Here is a 21,036-nt window from a genome sequence, read left to right as displayed (position 1 = left end):
CAATTCAGCACATGTTTCATTAATTTTTTCACATTCGTACTGATCCTGACACGGATTTCCATTCTATTGGAACAGCGTTAATTGTAACTGCAGTTGGTAGTCCGGGGGGCAGTTCGGCAAATAATTGATTCATCGCAGTTGGATGGTTTAGGGCGAAATCGGAGCGGAATTTTGCGTTAGTTTTTAGAAGCTGGATTACAGAAATAAAAAATTGTCCTGGAATTAATTTGCCAGTATTACTCATCGTTCTGAACCCACCCTAGCACAGCTGTTTGTGCTTGGTAAACATCGATAATGATCAGGGGATATAGAGTAACTACTCGGAGCGTGCTTAAAAACAAGCAATGTTTATTTTAAGGAGGTGTCGTCTTAACTTAAGCTCAACACCACTAATTTCACGGCCTATTTTTTGTCAGTGGTGCTGTCAACAAACCCACTTAGAATTTCAAATCTCGCCGATACGGCGATTTTTCACGGGATCTCGTCTGGAGATAAGTCAAGCGTGGTCGGGGCACCTATTATGCTCATTGGGAAACTAATAGTTTTAATTGCCCGTTTAAGAGCGACTTGAGCGGTGAAAGTTGGATAAGGCGCCTCGAAGCTCTGCGGTTTTGTCGTTGAATTAGCTGCGAATAAGCGCATAGACAAACCGAGAAATTAAATCGCATCTGGTCCACCGACTTTAAACTTAGTTACATACAAACCCACCAAATATCCCGGGTTTGGCTGGCTTTGCGAGCGGCTTTAAGCCCGGGAACAATTCAGGGGCTGATCGGAAGAAGGATGCAGGCGAATAATATTCGAAACGTCTATATTAAAAACGTGGCTTATGTGACTACTTTTCTAATATCGTGTGATCGTCTCGTACTACTACAGTTTTTTATTGAAAATTAACATTTGGAGAATACATTGTTCGGGGAGATAATAAAACTTCCGGAGGAGTTTGAAATATTTTGATCTCGTGGGAGTGTGGAAGACTCGCTTGCTTTGGATTTCAAAGCAAAAATTCATACAATTTCCATCACAATATAGCTGCTATTGGAAGGAGGTATTAAAAAGAGGGAAAACAGAAAATACCGGTGATACTTGAGCTCGTCAATTATCCCGAAATCGATTTTCCTTCCCTATATGGTTTCCAGCTCCGGAGGAAGGGTAAAAACGAGACATGAGATTTGCACTAATGAGTAGTACGACGCTTTTCAAGAGGAAAATGCATGACCGGAATATGAATTTTTCGCTTTGAGGGAAATAATTCGAAAATTACTTCGCCAACATGACACAAACTAAACAGAGCATTTGTGGGAGACCATGAGGCACCTGTCTTCGCCACCACCTGCGTCTCCATTAAGTTACCCCCGTTCTTCGGTCAATAAAAGTTTTGTTTGTGCTCTAAATAAATCTACGAGCGCACCCCCTGACCCTCAGAAAGCATTTCTGCAAATTATTTATTAAACCTTGTATAGTGAGATTTTTAACTCACGAGTGGGACACTTCTCACGAGCTTTATAATGCAATTTCACTCGTGTGATATACGACATTTTGTCTTATTATATTTTATCTTATACCATTGTATATTATACTATTGTTTTCGGTGAGAGAAATCAAATTTCTCTCACAAGAGAGATAAAGCTAAATCTAATAGTAAATCTGACAGCTGGTATAATGTACTTAAAATACTGCACCTGGAAGAAAAAAAGTATATTATATTACGATAGAAATGCTTCATTATATGCGAGTGAGAATTTTTACTCACGAGTGCGCTTGCTCACGAGTGGGACGCTTCTCACGAGCTTTATAATGGAATTTCGATCACGCGTGATATACGACATTTTGTCTTATTTTATTTTATCTTATACCATTGTACATTATACCATTGTTTTCGGTGAGAGAAATCAAATTTCTCTCACAAGAGAGATAAAGCTGTCAGATTTACTATCAGATTTAGCTTTATCTCTCTTGTGAGAGAAATTTGATTTCTCTCACCGAAAACAATGGTATAATGTACGTAAAATACTACACCTGTAAGATAATAGTAGTATATTGTGATAGAAATGCATCATTATACGCGAGTGAGAATTCTTACTCACGAATGCGCTTGCTCACGAGTGGGACACTTCTCACGAGCTCTATAATGGAATTTCGATCACGTATGATATACTACATTTTATCTTCTTATCTTATTTTTTCTTATAAAATTGTTTTCGGTGAGAAATCAGATTTCTCTTGCGTGAAATTTGATTTCTCTCACCGAAAACAAAGGTATCATGTACCAAAAAACTCCACCTGTAAGATAAAAAAAATACACTGTTGATTTTGGGATCTCGATTTATTTTCGAATGAAACTTTGAAGATAAGGCAAGAATCACCCGCAGCTTTTGTTTAAGCCCACCAAAGCTGGCGATATTTCTCATATTCCCTGGCATGGAGCTCGGTAATCTTAGGTAATGACATCGGGAAGAGCTGCCACGTCACTTTCCGCAATTAGAGCCGAGTTGTGTATGTTGTGCGTTGCAAAGTTTGCGCGATTAAAGTTAGCGGCGTGGTGTAGATGAAGCCGTAGCGCTTTTTGTGGATTTATCGGAAAGAAAGTTTTTATTCGTATTAAATTAGCGAGGCATTAAAGTGGCCTGAGGTGCTGTTAGTGACGATTTCGGAACTGTGCTTCGGCGTTGAAAAGCCCGGGGAATTTCCTTCGAGATTAGCTCAAGGAAACTTATCGATCTAATCCACTAATCACCTTATTAAAGTTTAATTTGTACACCCCCTTCGGGCCCAATCGGGCACCTTTATCAAGCGGGGCGAGTTAAATTGAATTAAACCCACCCATATCATGTTCATTGGATAATGGTAATATCGTTAACATCATTGTTTGCTTTTGAAAATCTCGTGTAAAACAGCGGCGCTCTCCGACATGTCGCTGTTGATCCACAAACAAAAATTGCGATTTTTCTACATGTTTGCGCCGAAAGAGTCCAGTTGGTGTTAATAATGCACTATTTGTTGCAGCTTTTTGTCATTTTTACAAACCGATTCGCTTTGTCTCTCTAATTGTACAATTTTGTCGCTCCGTTAGTCTGAACGTTTCGGACAGATTTTTATTAATGAAGGCTTTTGAGAGCAACTTCTACAAGAGCAGTTTGCTCATATTTGGCGACAACAATATTCGGGAAATTTAATAACCCCGCACATCTTTTTTATTAGAAACTTGAGTTAGTGACCGGGGGAGTGCGTTCGAGGGCGCTTATGCGGTCCTGCAAACGATTTATCAGCAGGATGGACCGCCTACGCGACCCAAATGTCAGAACCTGGACCTATTACTTTCCCATCCACTCGTGCACTAATTCCACTTTTGGCCGAAGAGTGTCAGAATTGATCACCGAGTCCCACTTCAAACGGACTTCAAGCGACGACAGAACAAACACAAATTCGGAACTCGAAGGGGATGACAAAGGAATACGAAATAAATGTCACACTTATTCTGACGTGCATTAGTTTTATTATAACAAGGATAATTTCGCTAACACACGGTGCTCACCCGTACTTCCTTGCGGTCCCATGCAGCCGAATCCTTACAAATCAAACGTAACAACAACGACAAAAAATCTAACACAAACCTGTAAACACAAGTAAAATCCTTGTTCCCGTGATTGGTCACAATCTCAAACTCGACGTACTTGTAAAAAGACGAGACGTTATTAACATTAAATGTTTGCACGGTCCCGCCTTCGGCTGTGTATCTGAATTCGCCTAAAAATAGTTTTGCCCCGTTCGGCTTCTCTAAACCCTACCCACCACAGTTAAAAATTATTTGCGCTGGGAAAAAATTACCCATAATTTGAAGTCTTTGGGCGCTGAGTCGATGCCCCCACTTGGGGAGATCGTCGGTGGAATGTGCTCCAAAGTGACGGAATCAATCAGAACATAATCAATAAGCTGCAAGACGGCTTTTCCGGTTTGCCCCTTGAAGGCCCAGCACTGACCCGGAGCCGTTGTGGCTTGAATCATCGAGGATGGGCCATGATCACCCTCGCACAAGCTGAATCCAAAGAGAGACTTGGGATTTGAATAGGGGGCAGCCTCCACACTTAACACTTTCCCTCCACTCGATTCTAAGGCAAAGTCCGGCCGACCAACTGGATCTTTGAGCAGGAGTTTCAGAGTTTCGCTACATTTTTTGTCTAATTCTTGTGATAGTTTCGCGTGGGGGTCTTCTCGTCTGTTGGGCCCTCCTTTCATCTTAGTTATATCTTCCTAGGAGCCCTGTCAGAAGTTTGGATAAGGAACAGGGATACGCACCTTAAGTTTACCGACTTCTTTTGTTATCAAATACTGCGAGTATATTACAAAGAAAGCGCCTGCAAGGAGGAGGAGGTAGAAACAGAAAAGCAAAAAGGTGCAGAAAGGCGAGCTGTTTCTGATTCTTCGGAGAGGCGGTCCTGGCTGACAACAGTAATCCATGTTATTGTTTGATAGTGCAGTTACAGCTTCATTAATTTTTCTTTCCCTGAAATTGTTCCGTTGTTTGATTTTACGACAGAAACTACTACCTGAATTTGTAAGGAGACGAGCGTCTAGTTCTGTTTACTCGTTTCGGTGTGCAACTTTGCTGAACATTGGAACTTTTAGCTGCAGTAAAAAATTGAACGATTGCTGACGCTTTATGACACTTACTTGAAAGGCGAGTGTTGTAGGGATGTCGGCGCGTTTGGCAACTATTGTCGCTATCTGTTAACAGAGCAAATTGCAAAAACAATCCCTTATGACTGTATCTTACGATCACCTGAATCTGACAGCTCGCTACTTTTGCTAACACATGTATAACTCATGTGCGGTTTCGAACATTTCCCAAGACGTCGAACAACTAGATCTCATTTACAAAATTGAAACTTTGCAAGAACCATTTTTTACCTATGAAAATTTTTCATTAGTCTTAGAGACGTCAAAGACAACCTTCTGGAGGTAGGAAAGTTTTCCCCGCAGAGTTGTGCGAACTTTCCAAAGAAGGATAATCGATGCAAAGCACTTACGGTAAACTGTTTAAACTCGTAGGTTATGAATTTTGCATCACTAACATAAAATCTACAATTCACGAGCACCCAACTGCGGTCAGGGTTAGCAGCTACAACCGATTTTACATCACTTTAAATATCGCTTCCAAATGCTGAATTATTTCGGACAGGGCGAAATCTGCTGATGTAAGACTCCTCTAAATTATTCCATACAAGAATTCGCTCGACCGCGATTGCTTTTAAAATATTTTTAATATTTCAATTTGTATCGCTGAAAGCTTTTAAAAATTTCAGCACACCAGTGGGACCTTGCCAGGTCAGGGCTTCAGACTCAACCGATCAAAGTTAATAAATTCGCTGTTTTCAAGAAAGCTCTTGCTCACTTCCCGGAATTGATTTCCTAGCTCCTGAAATGGGTTTGCGTACATCAACCGGACTCTCAAATGGGGAGCTTTATGTCCTTTGTACAATGTTGCATTTTGCATTTTTTTAAAGCAAGAATGTTTTGGCTTTTTGCGCGAAAAGTTATAAATAATTGCGGCAATAAAAAGGTTCTTTAGAGTAATGTTTTGCAGTTGGAATTGGGGTCTGTATAATTTTCTCTTCCGATTGTGTCGGCTGAAAAGTGCGGCACGTTGGACTACAGGAACGCTTGGTTGGTTGCGTATAACGAGAGAACCATTTGCTTGCTAATGTCGTAATCACAATTTCTCCATTGTGCTGTAAGCGCTCATATACGAATTTCTAGCCATAATTAGTGGAGAAAATTAATACAGAAATAATGGGCAAGGAGAAAAACTCCTTTTGTACGTAAACAAAGAGTTTATGTTAATGAGCGCATTTGACTCGTATCGCTGTTTACTTGAATGTGGCATAAAGCTCGATTTTTTATCAGAGCCTCGAGAGCACTCCTCCGAATAGACATTAAACTCACGTTTTCTTAATGCGATAAAGACAATCGCTATTCAGCGTCCGCCTCTGAGCCTTCATCAAATTGTGGATTTCTCCGTGGTTTTGTTCTTGTTAAGTTTGTCAAAGAACACTGTTAATAATTGAGCTGAAAAGCCCGATTCAGTCACGTATTTTTGCCAAATTGTTGGATCATGAACGCAATCAGGAGATCTTTTTACAGTTTCACCGGACTATTCGGAACTTTTAAATTAATTGCGTCAATTTCGGCCCCGGATCGATTCGTTCTTTGCAGGAATGTAATTACAGCACAAAGATAACGGAATATAATGAGGCGCGAATAAATCAGGACGCTCGCTCCGATAAATAATCATGCAATATGAGTAACAAGGACGAGGGCTTTTCCCGCCATTGTTCCGGTCAGCAAAACAATTCCGGGATACTCGTTAAACGCGAGCTTTTTGTTAGCGACTAGCATTGCCGCATTTAATCTTGCGACTCGACAAAGCTTTTATAATTAGACTGCGTTCTTTGATTGTCAGTTGAATTACAATGCGGCGAAGCGCTTATTAAACTCATTTGATCGGATAAAAATAAACAAACTATCCGAACAACCAGGCAAAACGATGGTAAATTTGATTAAACAGCGCCGGACGGAACACAATGACTGCAAACAGATTTTTTAACCCAAACAGTTGGCAAACATTTGGGATTAAATCGTGTGGCCAAAAAGGCGAATATTGACTCACTTAAATAACATTCAGAGAAAAAGTGAACCTGTATTTTGATCAATGAATTATAATAAATTTTATTACAAAAGTTGTGACGTTTTACGTTTTCGCAAACCGGTTTTTGTGTTTGCAATAATTCATTTTACTTCCGGTAAAAGTTCTGGATCTGAAACTATTTTCTAGTCACTACCCACAAGATCTATCTTCGGTTTTTTATTATTAAATGGAGCGAATGTGGCTCGCTTTTTGTCATTTTAATTCAGCGAGTGTCATTTGAGCCAAACGAGATTGAATTCGCTGAAAAATATCTAAAATATTTTGGTTTATCCACCTTGGGTAAACATCGCGCTTTGATCTAGTAGTCTGTAAAAACACGCCGGAAACGACTATCAGAAAATCGGAAGTGCCAGCTGAAACAACTGAATTAATTGGAGGAACGTTCTGTGCTCGACTCATTTGACAATTTCGTAATTAATGCTAAATGTTTACTATGTCAATGTTTGTTTGCGATGATATGGACTGAATAGCCAGCCGTATTGTACGCAATCGTTAATTTATAATTGTTTTATAACGAATCGGTCAGTGTGAATTATTTCATCTCCACACACGTTGTTAATTAGCTATGTTTTAGCGGTTAGCTGTTTACCTACAATTAAATATTAACCATTAATGCAAATTTCGGCAAATTAAAATCTTCAGCGCAATATAACTCCGAAACCCTCAGTTTTGTCGATGCGTGAAATTTATTTATTTATCGTCTCTTCCGGCCGAATTCACGGCACGAAAAACTAAACAAGTTCTCGAAGGATTTTGTAGTCCTAAATAAACATTGTCTTCTACACTGATTGTGCCGCGTTCCCTTTTCGTGAATTACCCGGGAACATCCAGACGATACCGCAAGACACGGAATTTCACTTGAAATTTGCACATCTAGTTACCACTTCCAGTGCACTCGTGAATGTTTGATGGGCTTTCAAAAAGCGATGAAATATTGATGCGAGCGCGATGTAAGAGATCTCTCATTATTACCAGATCAACAGTGGATTTTGCCACATAACGGCATTCAAAATCGTACACAAGGAAAATCAGGATCCAATTTATGCCTCCTCTCGATGAATTTGTTTCGTAAATAAAAGTTTTTTCCGAAAGCTATTACAGAGCGCTGCTGCATGCGGCATGTCCTGGTATATAAAACAATTAGCCCGGGTTGAATGCAACGTTTTATAACTTACTGAATAATTGAATATTTGAACTTTGCAAATATTGCAGCCACTAATTGCGTTTCGGAGTCTCCAGCACAGTGTTCCATCTATAGTAGTTATATCCCCTTTCGGTAACGGAATAAAAAGTGTGAAACTTGGGTAACAAGGAGTTACTTATTCAACTCCTAAGTTTGGCTGAGTTGAGACATGTTTTTCATAAAATAAAACTAATTACTTAAACACTCAGAAAGGATATTTGAGCGGAGTAGTTACTGAAGGAGTTGCTAAAGCAACAGCTGCTATTTGAGCCAGCATTCAAAGTATTTAACGACATGCGAGTCCCAAAGAGCCTACATTGCCGTTTTCAATAAGAAATTATTAGGCTTGTGACGCTGACAGCTCAATATTTTTGGCAAAGTTCGCGTGAAGTGAATGGGCCTTGGTGTTAATTTTCAATTAGCGAGTGTGTGGGTCGTTTTCCGTCTGGGTGATGAATAAACAGGAACAATAATTTGAGAACAGTTCGGTGTCGACTTACCCAAAGGATGTTTCAAAGAGCCGCCGCCATCGCTTTTGAAGTTGGATCGCTTCAATTAGGTCGATTCTGTTGAACTTCGGCACGTTGATGTTGCATTTTATTAGTCTCATAAGGCTATTGCGGTGAGCCAAATCGAGTAACAAAGTCTCGTGGACACGCACGCAAAACTTCGCCTATTCTGGCCATCTCGAAATTTATTTCTTTGATGTCAACTTGCGGTCAATGGAGCCCCAAACCTGCATCTTTTTCCCAATTCTGCGATATACGCATCCACAAAGCGAATATAAAACGTTCAGGCAACGTAATCCTGCCCAGGAAAGGGGAGATTAACCGGGGAGGGTGCGTAATTTACTTCTCTTTACGAGGGCGGCCTCTGCGACGAATCCAACTCAAATTCCGTTTGTTGCGGAAACCAAAGGATAATTAAAGAATCGTTTCTTTGTACAAGAAAGAATCCGACATCAAAGTTTTCAGCGGTCAGCGAGCTTTTTCAGCGACATAACAGCCATAGAAAGAGCGAGTTTGACGGGATTGGTTTCACGCCCAATAAAATAAAGGAAGGCAAATGATCCGTTCGGAGCAGACGGGGATCCGTTCCAACACTTGACTGTTGAAAGAAAATATTGCCCAAAAAATCCGAACTGGATGAACTACCCCGGCTTCGAATTTCCCCGGCAAAAAACCAACAGATCATGAGAAAATTTTGTGTTGGTTAAATGCAATAATCAATTTATTACTGAGTAATATGACGTGAGGCACAGATGGCGTTACCATTAATACGAGCCGTGGGAATCATCAATCTTGCGGAGCGTCATCCCGCGCGGTGGCCGGTTAAGGTTTAGCACAGAGATAGAAATATTTCAACCGTTCAGCTTATTTAAATACTCCTCCCTGCAAAAATGAAATTGCTCTAATCGGCACGTGTTTTGAAATTATCGGGAAGCGTGCCCGATATTCATCATCTGATACGAAAAACTGACAAATGACGCCGACCGTTGTTAATGGGATCAGTCAGTTGGGGCTGAAACAATTCACTTCCGCATTTACTAGCCCATTATTATTAATAGACTACAAAACTGGCTAAACTTTCCGGGCTAGGATAATAAACTTCCGGATTGCGCGTCTTGAAAGGTTCGCTTTTATTGTGATAGTACTCGGTCTATTTTTCGGCGAGAATATTTTCAAACCAACTGGAATCAACCCGACCATAATCCTTATCGATGGCTGCAGATCCGCTCTGTGGCGTCGGGCTGATACGACAGCCACGAGGCACAACTTATTCTTTCGTATTACCATAAGCTGGAATAACAGGATCCAAGGACGCATAATTCGCCCATTGTTTGCCGATAAGTCTTAATTGTGCAAAGCAACAATATAGCCGTGGCTTTTGTAATTGACGCGAGAAAAGAAGCCAAGATTGCAGCTGGATCGAAGAATAAACTCCGAATGCTTAGCGAAGTGGCATCCGAACCCCATGCAATTTCATGGACCGCTTACTCTGGCCGGATTTACACGTTATTGTTAAAGTTTTGGTTAGGGTAAAGTCGAATTAAACTTATACGTGGTGAACCACTCTAAAAAATAGCACTCAACACCTGAACAAAGCCGGTTAACGGCTCACACTGATGGCTCTCGAAGCCACTGCATTTGTAATCGTATCGGTGAAAATTGATTATGTGGTAAAAATGTCCCAAATTAAGTACACAGTGCGTTGCCGCAGTTTCGTGAAAGCCGAATTATGCAGAGGGAAGCTAATTAAAAGATCAGCCTTTTATGATGCTGATGAAGGAGTTTATGCTTTGTGTAATGAAAATTTATTTAATTATGTCAAATTTACGTTGAGATGAGTACATTTTTGCGTCGTGAGGGTCTTTAACGCTGGGCTTTTTGATGTGTCCCGAAATTGGACTGAGCGATTTCATTAAAATCTGTTAGTTTGAAGGCAACGCAATAAAGAAAAATGATGAGCATTGTTTGTTCCGGTGCCGACTCCATCGTTTATCTCTTCCGCTTTTCTAGATTCCGGTATTTGTCACCTCTGGAAGATATCTTTATTTGCAACACGCTGTGTTAACAGCGGTTGTCTCGTGTCACCGCCTTATCTGTATTCGCGAAAGTTTCTTCAGTTGGCGAGATTTGCGGAGATTGTTCCTTGCGACACCTCGAAATAGTTTGCGAATGGGTGCGAATTATTGAACAGTTTAATGTAAACAGTTTGTGAAACTTTGTGTAATCTTTTCAATATTGCATGCTAACAGGCTAATATAAAATACAACAACGAACTTTGGTTGATTTGCCGCCGGAGGCAATGAGCGCTATGAATAATAAGCGATGGGCCTTCATGTATTTATTATTTAGGCTTGATTAATATTTGCACTATTTCGGGGCGCGTATCCCGAGAGAAATCGAATGCAGTTGCAGCATGAAATAATAATGATCTTATGCTGAGTTATTCATCCGTATCAAAAACTCTCAAAGAGTCATTTCTGTTTTCTTTTTCCAGATTGCCTCCACTTGCAACTTTATCGCGATTCAAAGGATCGCTACAAGCAAGGCCAGACTAAAGCCTCGCTTTCCCTCCAACATTTCTTGGGTCTGGAAACTGGATTCACATTAGATAAAGAATCGAACACCGTAGCCATTCTCTGTCAGGACGTCGTAGTCGTCCTGGCTTTCGATAACAGAGAACGCTTGATGCAATGGCAAGTCAAGCTGAGCACACATTTAGGGGACGGCCCGCATTTTCTCGTGCTTGTATCGTCAACTCCGGCAAAGTCACGATTACCTCCAGGTCCCGCAAGACTGCACGTCCAAGAACGGGGTTTTTGTTTGACTACTGGAGTTCCGCCGCGAGTCGCGGGCGAATGGCTGATTAGCAACTTGCGGAGGTATGGGGTGGTGGAGGGACGGTTCTGCTTCGAGGGCGGCTCGAGGTGCGGGAAAGGAGAAGGGCTGCACGTGCTACTAACCGACCAATGGGAGGAAATTACTTCCACGTTAAAGGTCGCGGCCGTTGGCCAGCTGCACGCGTCCAGGAGGCGGCCAGTCTCGAGAAACATGTCAGGTATTACTTTTCACCCCACTTTATTATTCGACAAAAATTGAGACGTTTTTTATTAAAGTTATGGATAGCCCGCGCCGGCCCGCCCTGCGGTCTGAGTGCCGGGCCACGATGGAGTTGAGCGATTCCTCGATTATATCTCGTGCTGATTCTCCTTACACCGATTTGGAGAGCAATTATGGTTGTGGTGATAGTATATCGAACGATGGTTGGGGGGTGCCGCCGATTGAGCGTTGTATGAGTTGTATCAGCAAACTTGGTGCGTTATCGCGATCATCAACGGCGACTGTGACAATGGCAACGCCGTGTTGGGAACACACTTGTGACCGACATTCGATTAGCAGTGGTTCCGATAGTAGTGGTTGGAGCCAAGCGGTCACTAAACCACCGGCACGGCCCCCGAAACCAAATTCTGGGCCTTTAACTTCTCCCAGTAAGAAGCCGCCAGCGCCGGCTCCATCTTGCTATGACAATTACGACATTCCCAAAATCCCATATCCCGTGGTAAGTGTAAGATGATCACTTCATTGTGTTTGTCCCGATGAAACGAGATACAAAGAAAAAGCCTTTATACCTCCAAGAAGCTTTGAGCTTTATATAATGTCGGCTCCAAACGGTTTTATTATAATTTAAATTTGACTAGTTCATAACTATCTGCCTTAATTATTTTTTTGTTTGCGTCAAATACAGTAAAACCTCGCAACAACAGACACCGAAGGGGAATTTTTAATTGTCCGTTGTAGAGAGGTGTCCTCTAATGGGGGGTGGAAATTTTAATACTGGTTTTGTTACATTCTTACAAAAATGTCCGTTGTGAAGAAGTGTCCCTAACTCGGAGATATCCCTTGAGGGAAATTTCACTGTACAGTCATTTTTTAACAACTGTACTATCTGTCCAGATTATAAGATTTTAGGCACAAAAAAATCAATTTACTGAAGCTAATTAACTAAATTTCAGTTGCTTACGTTGATTTTTGTAAAAATTTTAGTAAAGTAGGGAATTGTTTGTGGGTGATAATAATAATAATAGTAATAATAATTTTTATTTCATAATACAGATAATTGCTTAAATGTATAATGCTATTGTCAGTAGACATATAATAAAATAATATAATGGCTGTATAAAGACACACAAATGTAACATTAGAGAAAGAATTCGTTTAGAGTATAGCAATTTTTTTGTGGCAATTTTTTTTAAGTTGGTTTTTAAATAAATAATTATCTCTTTGTACACATCAGGAAGAGTATTAAAAAATTTGCAAGCATTAAATTCCACACTCCTCTGATAAAGTACTTCGGCAATTCCGCTTCCGCTTTTCCGCCTAGTACAAAATGAGTTGTACCATTCTTTGGTGGGATTAATGTGATTTTTTGCAGGAGTCAAAATTGGACGAGCATTACGACACGCCTCGCAAGCTGAAAGAATGTTTATTCGACACAGTCCACAAACCGTGCGGTTGTATAATCCGCGTCCGCCAGCCCGAGCCGGAAAGGCCGTGCGTTTGTCAACGTCTCATGTCGTGCTGGTCTGGAGATGAAGACATAAACGCCCTTTATGCCACAGTTGACAGGAGTAAAAAATGTCAACGCAATCAACCCACAGCTGCCAACTACGCCAACATAGCTCCCATGTCGGCCCCCACTGTTCCTACTTCTTCCAATTACGAAAACATGGAATTTGCTCAAACTCTCAAACTGTACGAAAACAGCAAAGAAATCGTGGAAAAAGCGCGCGCTCTGTGCAGCAAATGCGGCCACGCTCAAGACGACTACCTCATGATGGAGCCCTCCGCCAGCAAGCCGGCGCCGCACCCTGGCTACATCCCCATGTCCCCGGCTGTGAAGCAGCGCCTGGGGAAGGCGCTCTCCAACAGCAACCCCAACCTGGCGCCGGCCCTGGACCGCTCCAACAAGCCCTCGGGCTCGGCCATGCTGCACGCGAACGTCTATCAACGAAAGCAACTGCTCGACTCGACTGATAATCTAGATTTGAAGCGACGACGATCAAATTCGGCTGATTCCAGCCGCTGCGAAGAGACTGAAACTTCTCCGTGTCATTGCGTCCAGTCCGTAGCTGTGAGAAGGTCCCTGTCCGTTCCGTGCAAATCCAATCGGGACTCGTCGAGTTCCAACGATTCCGGAGTCTTTGAGTTACCTCGCAAGGCGCAATTATGCACCGTCTCCACTTTACCTCGACGTTCGAAATCTTCAGACCCGCTCCGGGATTTGAGCTTTCAATTTAATAAGGCTGAAGGAAAGTCCGCCAGTGCCGAGGCGGAGGTTCCGGTCTGTCCGTCGGGATCGACCAGCAGTGGTACTTCCGACATGTCCGATTACTTCGAAACGCTGTCCTTGTCCTCACACAGCTCCAACGAAGCGCCGCCGCCGAGCTGCACGCTCAGACCCCGCTCGGGGAACGAATATCTCAGTCTGCAGAGGCTCATCGCACCCGTTCCCGAGGAACGGCATAACTAGTCTATAAATAGGAAGCAATAAATATTAACAGTATCTAGTACAACATTATATGATTAAACTATACATGTAATCATTTTCTGTATAAAATTATGACTTTATAATAAATTATTCATTGAACAATGAAACGGTTTTCCATTTTTCGCACGCCGGGAAAAACAAAGAGCAAGACGTTTGCGGTAATAACATTGCAGCTTTACAAGTCTAGCCATCTCGTCAGTATTCAAGTGCCTTGCTCAGCAAGCTTTTTGTGCCACAATGTTTCAATTGACTCCATTAAGCTGCAACAACACTTTGTTTTTAACACTTATTATCACATCAGAAGACATCATTATTCATCAACAACTTTACTTTTTCTGGTTCTTGTATAAATAATGCTTTGAGGTCTTTGGATTTCACATCAGGTGAGTTTATCGTATTATATCTAAGATAATATTAATCTAATATGTAATTAAAAAAGAATACAAGCGCATTCAGGTGATTTGTAGTTTTATTAGGAAAAAAAAAATTGGAAAATGCAACCTACTTTTTTCGTTGGCCGTTTGTTAATGTCAATGATTTTTCATTAATACCCTCATTTTGTGATTTCGAAGTTCATTCGAGTAGTAAATTATATTAATCAATTAATTAAATTATCAAAATGTTGTTTTAAATGAGATTTTGTGCCAAAAATACGTAAAAACATTATGTTACCCACAAAATTACCCATTTTTCATTTTTACTTATTTAATTATTTTATAGCAGACGCTCAATAGTGTGATATTAAAACTATACTTCCAACAGACTCACCTTGTAAGTTGGAAGGTATTGGTAAAACAGTGTTTGCAGCTAATCAATTTATAATTTTTTATCACAGTGATGCGTTCGTTAATTAATAACCAAATCAAAGGAAAACTATGCATCGCCTGTAAAATGGCAATATTTGATCCAATTTTTTGTGCGCGTGAATCAATTCAATTTATTGTTAATTACCTACAAAACATTTTTTATGAACAATTTAAAATTGCTTTCCAATTCCACGCCAGGTGTATGAATCGAATGCAAAAGCATGCGACTGGAAGAGTAATTAACTACTCCACTGTTTGATATTTTAAATTATTAATTAAAAATAAACGCAATAAGCGAATGACAAATACAAAAATATTTAATACATATGCAGACGTCTGTGTAATTGAAAACGTGTTGGCTAATTACACTGGCGTAAATTCCCAATTTTTGTAGAGTATTTTTATTTATTTAAATAAGTATTGATTTTCCATAATTTTATGGAATTCATTATCCTCATTGTGTCTGGTACTTTACCACTCTTTTCACCTAGTTTTGATTTTAATTGCCAATAATTACCAGTTCTCGGTTTCGCTTGTTTTTTTGACCCAGAAATTATTGTCGACAAACAATAAGTTTCAAATAAAAATTAGTGTTAATTGGTATCGACATGTCAACAATGAGTTTACGCAGCTTTGTTTGCTCGTAAAACAAGCTTTTATTCGGTGACAGAAAGAATGAACCGAAAACTAATACTGGAAAACTTTTCATTTGTAGTTAAATTTATTCCAAGACTCTAAACTTTAAATTCATGAAGAAAATGCTTTTCGACATAAAACTGCATGACATAGGTTTGAACTTACCTGGCGAACTCTGCATTAAACAAAATGTTTGACGTTTGTGACTCGGCAGTAAAATACTAAAATAAGATTACTGCAGCAATAAATTTTCGTTATTTCTAAACTGCAGTTAATGTCCTATTAAATTAGCGAAGCCACCGAAGTAAATTACTGGGAAACCCAATGTGGGAAAAAATATGTTTCGTTGTTCGAAAAGCAGGAATTATAATAATATCTCTCGCAATGTGCCCACTTTCCAAAAAAGAGTAAAAAGCAATATAATTTTATACAAATAAATTAAAGGATGAAAGTTGTTATCGGCATGATAAAATTAGGTAACCACAATTTGTGATGTCACCTCTCCGTTCTAGAAAACATAATTTTGAATGTTTTGCTGATTTGGTCCCGAAGGAGGAGATGATCCAAAAACGTGTCATGGATAGATATCGGATAGAGTAATCCGAGTGTTGTGTGTAAAATGAAGGCACTAAATCAAGCTTTAATGAAACGTTAGTTATTTGTATGTGGTGCCGAAGATTGAAACTGCAAGTCATTTGGTTCCGCTCTCGAAATCGATTTCGTCGAAACAATGCGAGGCACGAGAATGCTGGTCATACGCCCTCTTGTCTTCTCGCAATAAGTTTCGCTTTAAGAATTTTCGGTGGTCGTTTAACGAGATAAAAAACAAAAATTTTAATAAGATCTCGTGGGCGAGATGGGCTGTGCTAGATGTGTGATCGAATCGGTGTTAATGCGAGAGAATCGGGGAAAGGAAAGAAAAGCAGGAAGTGCGGTGGAGATTAAGATATACAGACTGCGCCATAAGTCACGGATTACATTTTCACCGCCGAATAATATTATAATTCGGCGCTTTGTTTCACGCTCTTTTATTGTATTTATCCAGCATTTCGGAAGACGAAACGACAAAACGTTTCGCTACAGATTAAGGAAACATATTTTCGCAAAAAATTATGCTTGGGCGAGTGAACAAATTGAATCATTTATTCATAAGGCAAGCTACACTGTTACTATCCACAGCAATTTTTTTTTCTTACTTTCCAATGATTGTAACTTATTATCGTCAAAACCACAGGACTATAAATATTTCTTCTTGAAGATTTTTTTTATTTCTTTTATTAACTAATCACGTGTCCAAATTGAACTAATGATGCTCACATTCAGTCGCTGATCGCAGATTTTATAATTTCACATTCTATAAACTGGCCCTGAGTTTTTATTTTTTGGGTTTATTTGACTTTAAACTTAAACTTTTCATTACGTTTCCGTTAAAATTCTGATATCTACGAATTTTTAGTTTTCAGCGAGGTTTTCAGCAATGAGATGTCTTCAAATTTTGCTTTTTTTATTTATTATCGAATTTGTTCCGAATTAATGTCGGTTAATATCATCTTTGCATTTATTACGAGCGTTGAAACTGTATTCGAGAAAAGCAAAAATAATTTCGTTAAAGGAAGATGGAGTGAAAAACGGTGTAAATACAGTAATTTCACTAATAAAATAACAGTGATAACAGCTTGCAGAAAAAATTTGACTCTTATCAGAGACAGAAAAAAGGCATGCACGAGTTGGATTCACCAACTATTTCCCAATTTCCAGTCAGGTATTTTCTAACTAATATATTTATATGAATAGGACTTAATTCCGCAACTTGACCAATTCACTTTTTATAAAATTTTGAATTTCCAAGACGAATACGGTTAGTGAAAGTCTGGTTAATTTTGGAAAAATCAGTCGATATTTAAAATAATCGGACATTTATCGCCAACTTTTGAGACGCCTTGTGATTGGTCTGTCTTACTGTCGGGTGTGCGTTAGTTCATCAGTATCCAATGACAAGCACTTGCACTTTTTTGTGCGGTAGATAAACAGGTTGGAGGTAATTCCTGTATTTTTATTGGTCAAATACGCATTCTTGGAACAAATGAGACGGTAAACCGGCGCTAGCCCTTCCCACGAAACTAGTTTTCGTCTTCGATGCAATGGCCCATGTTTCCAAAATTTAAATAAAGAATTAAATTTCTTTTATAGAATGAAAGAATGAATTTCATTGCTTCAAAAACATTTTTAGAGAAAAAATATCAGTACACATTCGCTACAGTAAAAAAATTCTTGTTCTTATTGTGGCTTAAAAATTGAGTAAACTTTGATAGTAGTTGTTGCAACAGAAATTCTACACACTATTGCCATAAATACAGACAAAGGCGGGAGGAGAACCTGGATAAGGCTTTTTAAATATTTTTAATTTTTATTATTATTATTATTATTTAATAACATCGTTGATCACAAAAGCAAGCTTTATAAATTTTAATAAAAAAAACGTCCGTAGCAACACTGAACAGATTTTTTTTAAGTTCAACTCTTTTATATATCTGATTTCAAAGACCTTTTCATTTGAATCCTTCCAATATTAGCTCGAATTGTTTTTTCTTCATCTTGGATTCTAAATAATTGCTAAATAAACTGTAACTTTAGAATGCTAACTTGAAAATAATGTGGACTTCGGGCCTCTTCTATCAAAGGTTTTTCCAGTTAATTTTGGATTGGCAAACTGTTTCAAATTTTCAATTAAAGTATAATATAGATGCTCATGAAGAAAATTCTCGGACAAATCATATATTTTGTTGGTTACTGACGCAGTTGAAGTTGTAAAAACGAGGTGACAAAACAAATATTTTTTTATTAGAATCCTAAACTGCGTTCGAAATTTTTTGAAAAACGGGGTGTTTACTAAACTTCGGTGTAGACTTCAAGGAAGTAGCGTAAAGAAAGTAAAGTCTGTTGTCTTTTGACACACCCTGTATAACTTTCGATCGGCGTCTTGTGTCTCTTCTGGTTTTGGCGTTGACCCGGCACGAAATCATCGTTTCGCTTTCAATAATAACATCCTGTAAGTGTGTCACAGGGGAAAGTGCTTCTGGGCGTCGCGGCCAAGGTGACATGGGCATCGATGTGGGCCACTGCGCAATTAAAAAGTCACCGTGTGCGGGATCCTATGACATAATAACCGTAACAACAATCGGGAGGTCGCGCCGCTTCGGCCCAGTTTCCCAAGTGCACCAGAAGTTTCCGCAAGCCTCGGCGGCGATTTCGGTGGTGGGCGTACAGGCCATAAAACCTCACCCGCTGGCCCGGATCCCCATACGTGCGCGATGCTCCTCGCGGTGGCCGTCGTGCTCTGCGCTTCTTCGACGCGCGGCCTCCTGGGGCGCAGCGGGGGCTTCCCCAAGTTCCCGGCCGATTCGTGCGGGCGGCGCGCCGTCCCCTGGCGGCCGGAGCGCGAGCCGCGCGTGGTGGGCGGCGAGGAGCCGCCTTACGGCGCCGTCCCCTGGCAGGTGGAGCTGCGGCTGGGGCAGCGCCACCAGTGTGGGGGCGCGCTCATCGCCCGCCGCCTGGTGCTCACCGCCGCGCACTGCTGGGCCGAGGGGCTGGTGGCCGTGGCGGGGGCGCACGGGCCCCCGGGGACGGCGCCCTTCGAGCAGACGCTCCGGGTGGAACGGGCCGTGCAACACCCCGATTTCCGCAAGCTGGGGCCCTACAGCCACGACATCGCCGTGCTGCTGCTGGCCGATCCTGGACTCGACTTCAACTTCCTGGTGAAGCCGGCGTGTTTTGCGTACGATTCGCCGCCGCCGGGCACCTGGTGCGAGGTGTCTGGATGGGGGGCTAGTGACCCGAAGGCGCCGGATAGGCTGTCGCCGGTTTTGAGGTCGGCTGCGGTGCCACTTCTTTCCCTGGAGACCTGTCGAAAGGATGGGATTTATGGAGGAAGACAGCAGCCCATTTTGGATTCGATGCTGTGTGCGGGGCATTTGCGAGGGGGAATTGACGCTTGCGGTGGGGACTCTGGCGGGCCGTTGGTTTGTGAAAGAGATGGCCGACATGAACTGACGGGAATTGTATCTTGGGGTGATGGATGTGCCAAGAAAGATAGACCGGGAGTTTATACAAGAGTGGCGAGCTTTTTACCATGGATTAGAGACTGTGCGAGGCAGTTAGGCGTTGATTATAACTTTTAAGGAAATTTTTCAAAATATGAGTAGCACATTGTTACTTGTGATTACGAATTTATTTTAGTTTTAATCATTGTGTAAATACAACTTTAAATAAAGAATATTTCATTCTTTACGTGTATTTTTTTTAATAAAAAGTAGACAAATTATGTTATGAATTTTATCGACAACGAAGAAATATGTTGTAAAAGTATCTACATTATGTTAACATGTTAACTTTTTTCGTTACTAATATGAACATAAATGTACAGTGAAACGGCTGTTTGCCAATTTACTGGGGATCCATTAAAGTTCCTCTGTGTTTTATTTTAAGTAATAAAGAAAATGAAGCTGGTTATTTATTTGAATGACATGCATATTTTATTAGGAGGCTGAGTTTTGCTGAAAGCTGAACACTTATTGAAACTTTGCAAAAGAATATTTTTTTGAGTTGATTTCTATGTTTACATAAAAAATGCTTGGGTTTTCAAATGCTTATTAAACACTTTTTTTAGTATATTTGGACTTTCAGTTTCGCCAATCTTAGCAATCTAAGCTAAATCACACTATGCATAAAATGACTCTAAAAAATAATCTTATGAGTTCAGAGTTTTCGCTTTTGCACGCATTTTATTGAACCTCGGATAAATGTTATTTTTGATAAAAAAAGACACGTTGATGTCCATTTGTTATCTCCTATAATATCTTTCTTATTTTTTATAATTCGTATTAACAACCTACAAGTATTTGTCATTTTTTTAAACTGTGTATTTTAATGTTTTTTAATTTTTTAACGACTTAAATATTCTGGAATTTAAGTTTTTTATACTCGTGGTATAATAAATATTTGAAATACTGTGCACATACACATGCACATTTTAATAATACTAAAAGAATGCCTTATGAGTACTGAAAAGTAAAATAACGGACCTTAATTAATTTTAATTTTAAATTAAATTTAATTATTTATTATTAATTTTAATTGTACAGTTTGAAATAATGTGCATATAATTGTGTAGAGATTCAAATCAGATCGTTTTTCTGGGCGTCTCTTGTGTATTATTGGTTGCCTGACTATGTAGTATTACATAATAAAAATGTTTCCTTCGTAGGTCATGAACAATGGTTTTTTATAAATCAATTTTAAACGTTAATACATATTAGTGTGTTTTACTTAACGGTGCAACAACTCTAGTATAAAGTATTATGTAACGTCTTTTCTTTGATTTTTTTATTGTTTTACCAGTTAGTGTGGTAGCTTTTTAACGTTAAAAAATATACTATGTTCAAAAGCTGCCATGAATGACAAGATTATTTACTGAATATTGTCTTCATCGTGTCCCTTTTCCAATATTGTTGAAGCAGAATGAATATTTTAACACTGCCTCAGCTTGCTTGCTTCAGTATTAAAAAAGTAAATCATCAGGTATCAAAATAAAGCCAAATGAAAAGAATTATTAGCTATTTGAAATATGCTATATTGTATGTTGCTGTAGAGCA

At 39.9% G+C, this 21,036-nt stretch overlaps 3 protein-coding genes across 7 annotated transcripts in view; 2 read left to right on the top strand and 1 right to left on the bottom strand.

Moving 5' to 3' along the window:
• LOC100142139 (uncharacterized) overlaps nucleotides 1-14,050 on the top strand; it is a 97,140-nt gene extending 83,090 nt beyond the window's left edge. For all 4 annotated transcript variants that reach the window (XM_015982754.2, XM_064357248.1, XM_001815605.4 and 1 more), the window contains 3 exons: nucleotides 10,893-11,453; nucleotides 11,512-11,954; nucleotides 12,828-14,050. In XM_015982754.2, coding sequence (XP_015838240.1) covers nucleotides 10,893-11,453; nucleotides 11,512-11,954; nucleotides 12,828-13,925 — 2,102 coding nt within the window. In that variant the 3' untranslated portion in view covers nucleotides 13,926-14,050. The remainder of the gene's footprint in view (nucleotides 1-10,892; nucleotides 11,454-11,511; nucleotides 11,955-12,827) is intronic.
• LOC103313977 (SUN domain-containing protein 3) lies at nucleotides 3,474-4,938 on the bottom strand. Of its 2 annotated transcripts, none has more exons than XM_015982758.2 (7): nucleotides 4,781-4,938; nucleotides 4,672-4,725; nucleotides 4,548-4,626; nucleotides 4,297-4,498; nucleotides 3,829-4,251; nucleotides 3,615-3,784; nucleotides 3,474-3,568 (listed from the first exon to the last, which is right to left on the bottom strand). In XM_015982758.2, exons 1-7 carry the CDS (start codon nucleotides 4,824-4,826, stop codon nucleotides 3,532-3,534), a joined length of 1,011 nt encoding a protein of 336 aa, XP_015838244.1. In that variant the 5' UTR covers nucleotides 4,827-4,938; the 3' UTR covers nucleotides 3,474-3,531. The 2 variants fall into 2 exon arrangements, with proteins under 2 accessions (XP_015838244.1, XP_015838242.1); XM_015982756.2 differs by having other exon boundaries at nucleotides 4,297-4,504; nucleotides 4,781-4,932.
• A 4,198-nt stretch (nucleotides 14,051-18,248) lies between the features above and the next one.
• LOC664183 (serine protease P74) lies at nucleotides 18,249-19,670 on the top strand. Its single transcript, XM_970196.4, has one exon. It carries the CDS (start codon nucleotides 18,697-18,699, stop codon nucleotides 19,561-19,563), a length of 867 nt encoding a protein of 288 aa, XP_975289.1. The 5' UTR covers nucleotides 18,249-18,696; the 3' UTR covers nucleotides 19,564-19,670.
• Nucleotides 19,671-21,036: the final 1,366 nt, after the last annotated feature.

The sequence above is a fragment of the Tribolium castaneum genome, chromosome 6 (assembly GCF_031307605.1).
Source record: "Tribolium castaneum strain GA2 chromosome 6, icTriCast1.1, whole genome shotgun sequence".
NCBI classification, from domain to species: Eukaryota; Metazoa; Arthropoda; class Insecta; order Coleoptera; family Tenebrionidae; genus Tribolium; species Tribolium castaneum.
This window is presented reverse-complemented; position numbering and strand designations above follow the sequence as displayed.

What these genes read in the sequence shown, in the direction of transcription:
- LOC103313977 (XM_015982756.2), bottom strand. Translation starts at nt 4,826, where the DNA reads ATGAGTTATACATGTGTTAGCAAAAGTAGCGAGCTGTCAGATTCAG. An exon ending in TAGCGAGCTGTCAGATTCAG is followed by an intron (nt 4,726 to 4,780) that starts GTGATCGTAAGA and finishes CTCTGTTAACAG; the next exon opens with ATAGCGACAATAGTTGCCAA. An exon ending in TCGTCTCCTTACAAATTCAG is followed by an intron (nt 4,505 to 4,547) that starts GTAGTAGTTTCT and finishes GAACAATTTCAG; the next exon opens with GGAAAGAAAAATTAATGAAG.
- LOC664183 (XM_970196.4), top strand. Translation starts at nt 18,697, where the DNA reads ATGCTCCTCGCGGTGGCCGTCGTGCTCTGCGCTTCTTCGACGCGCGGC.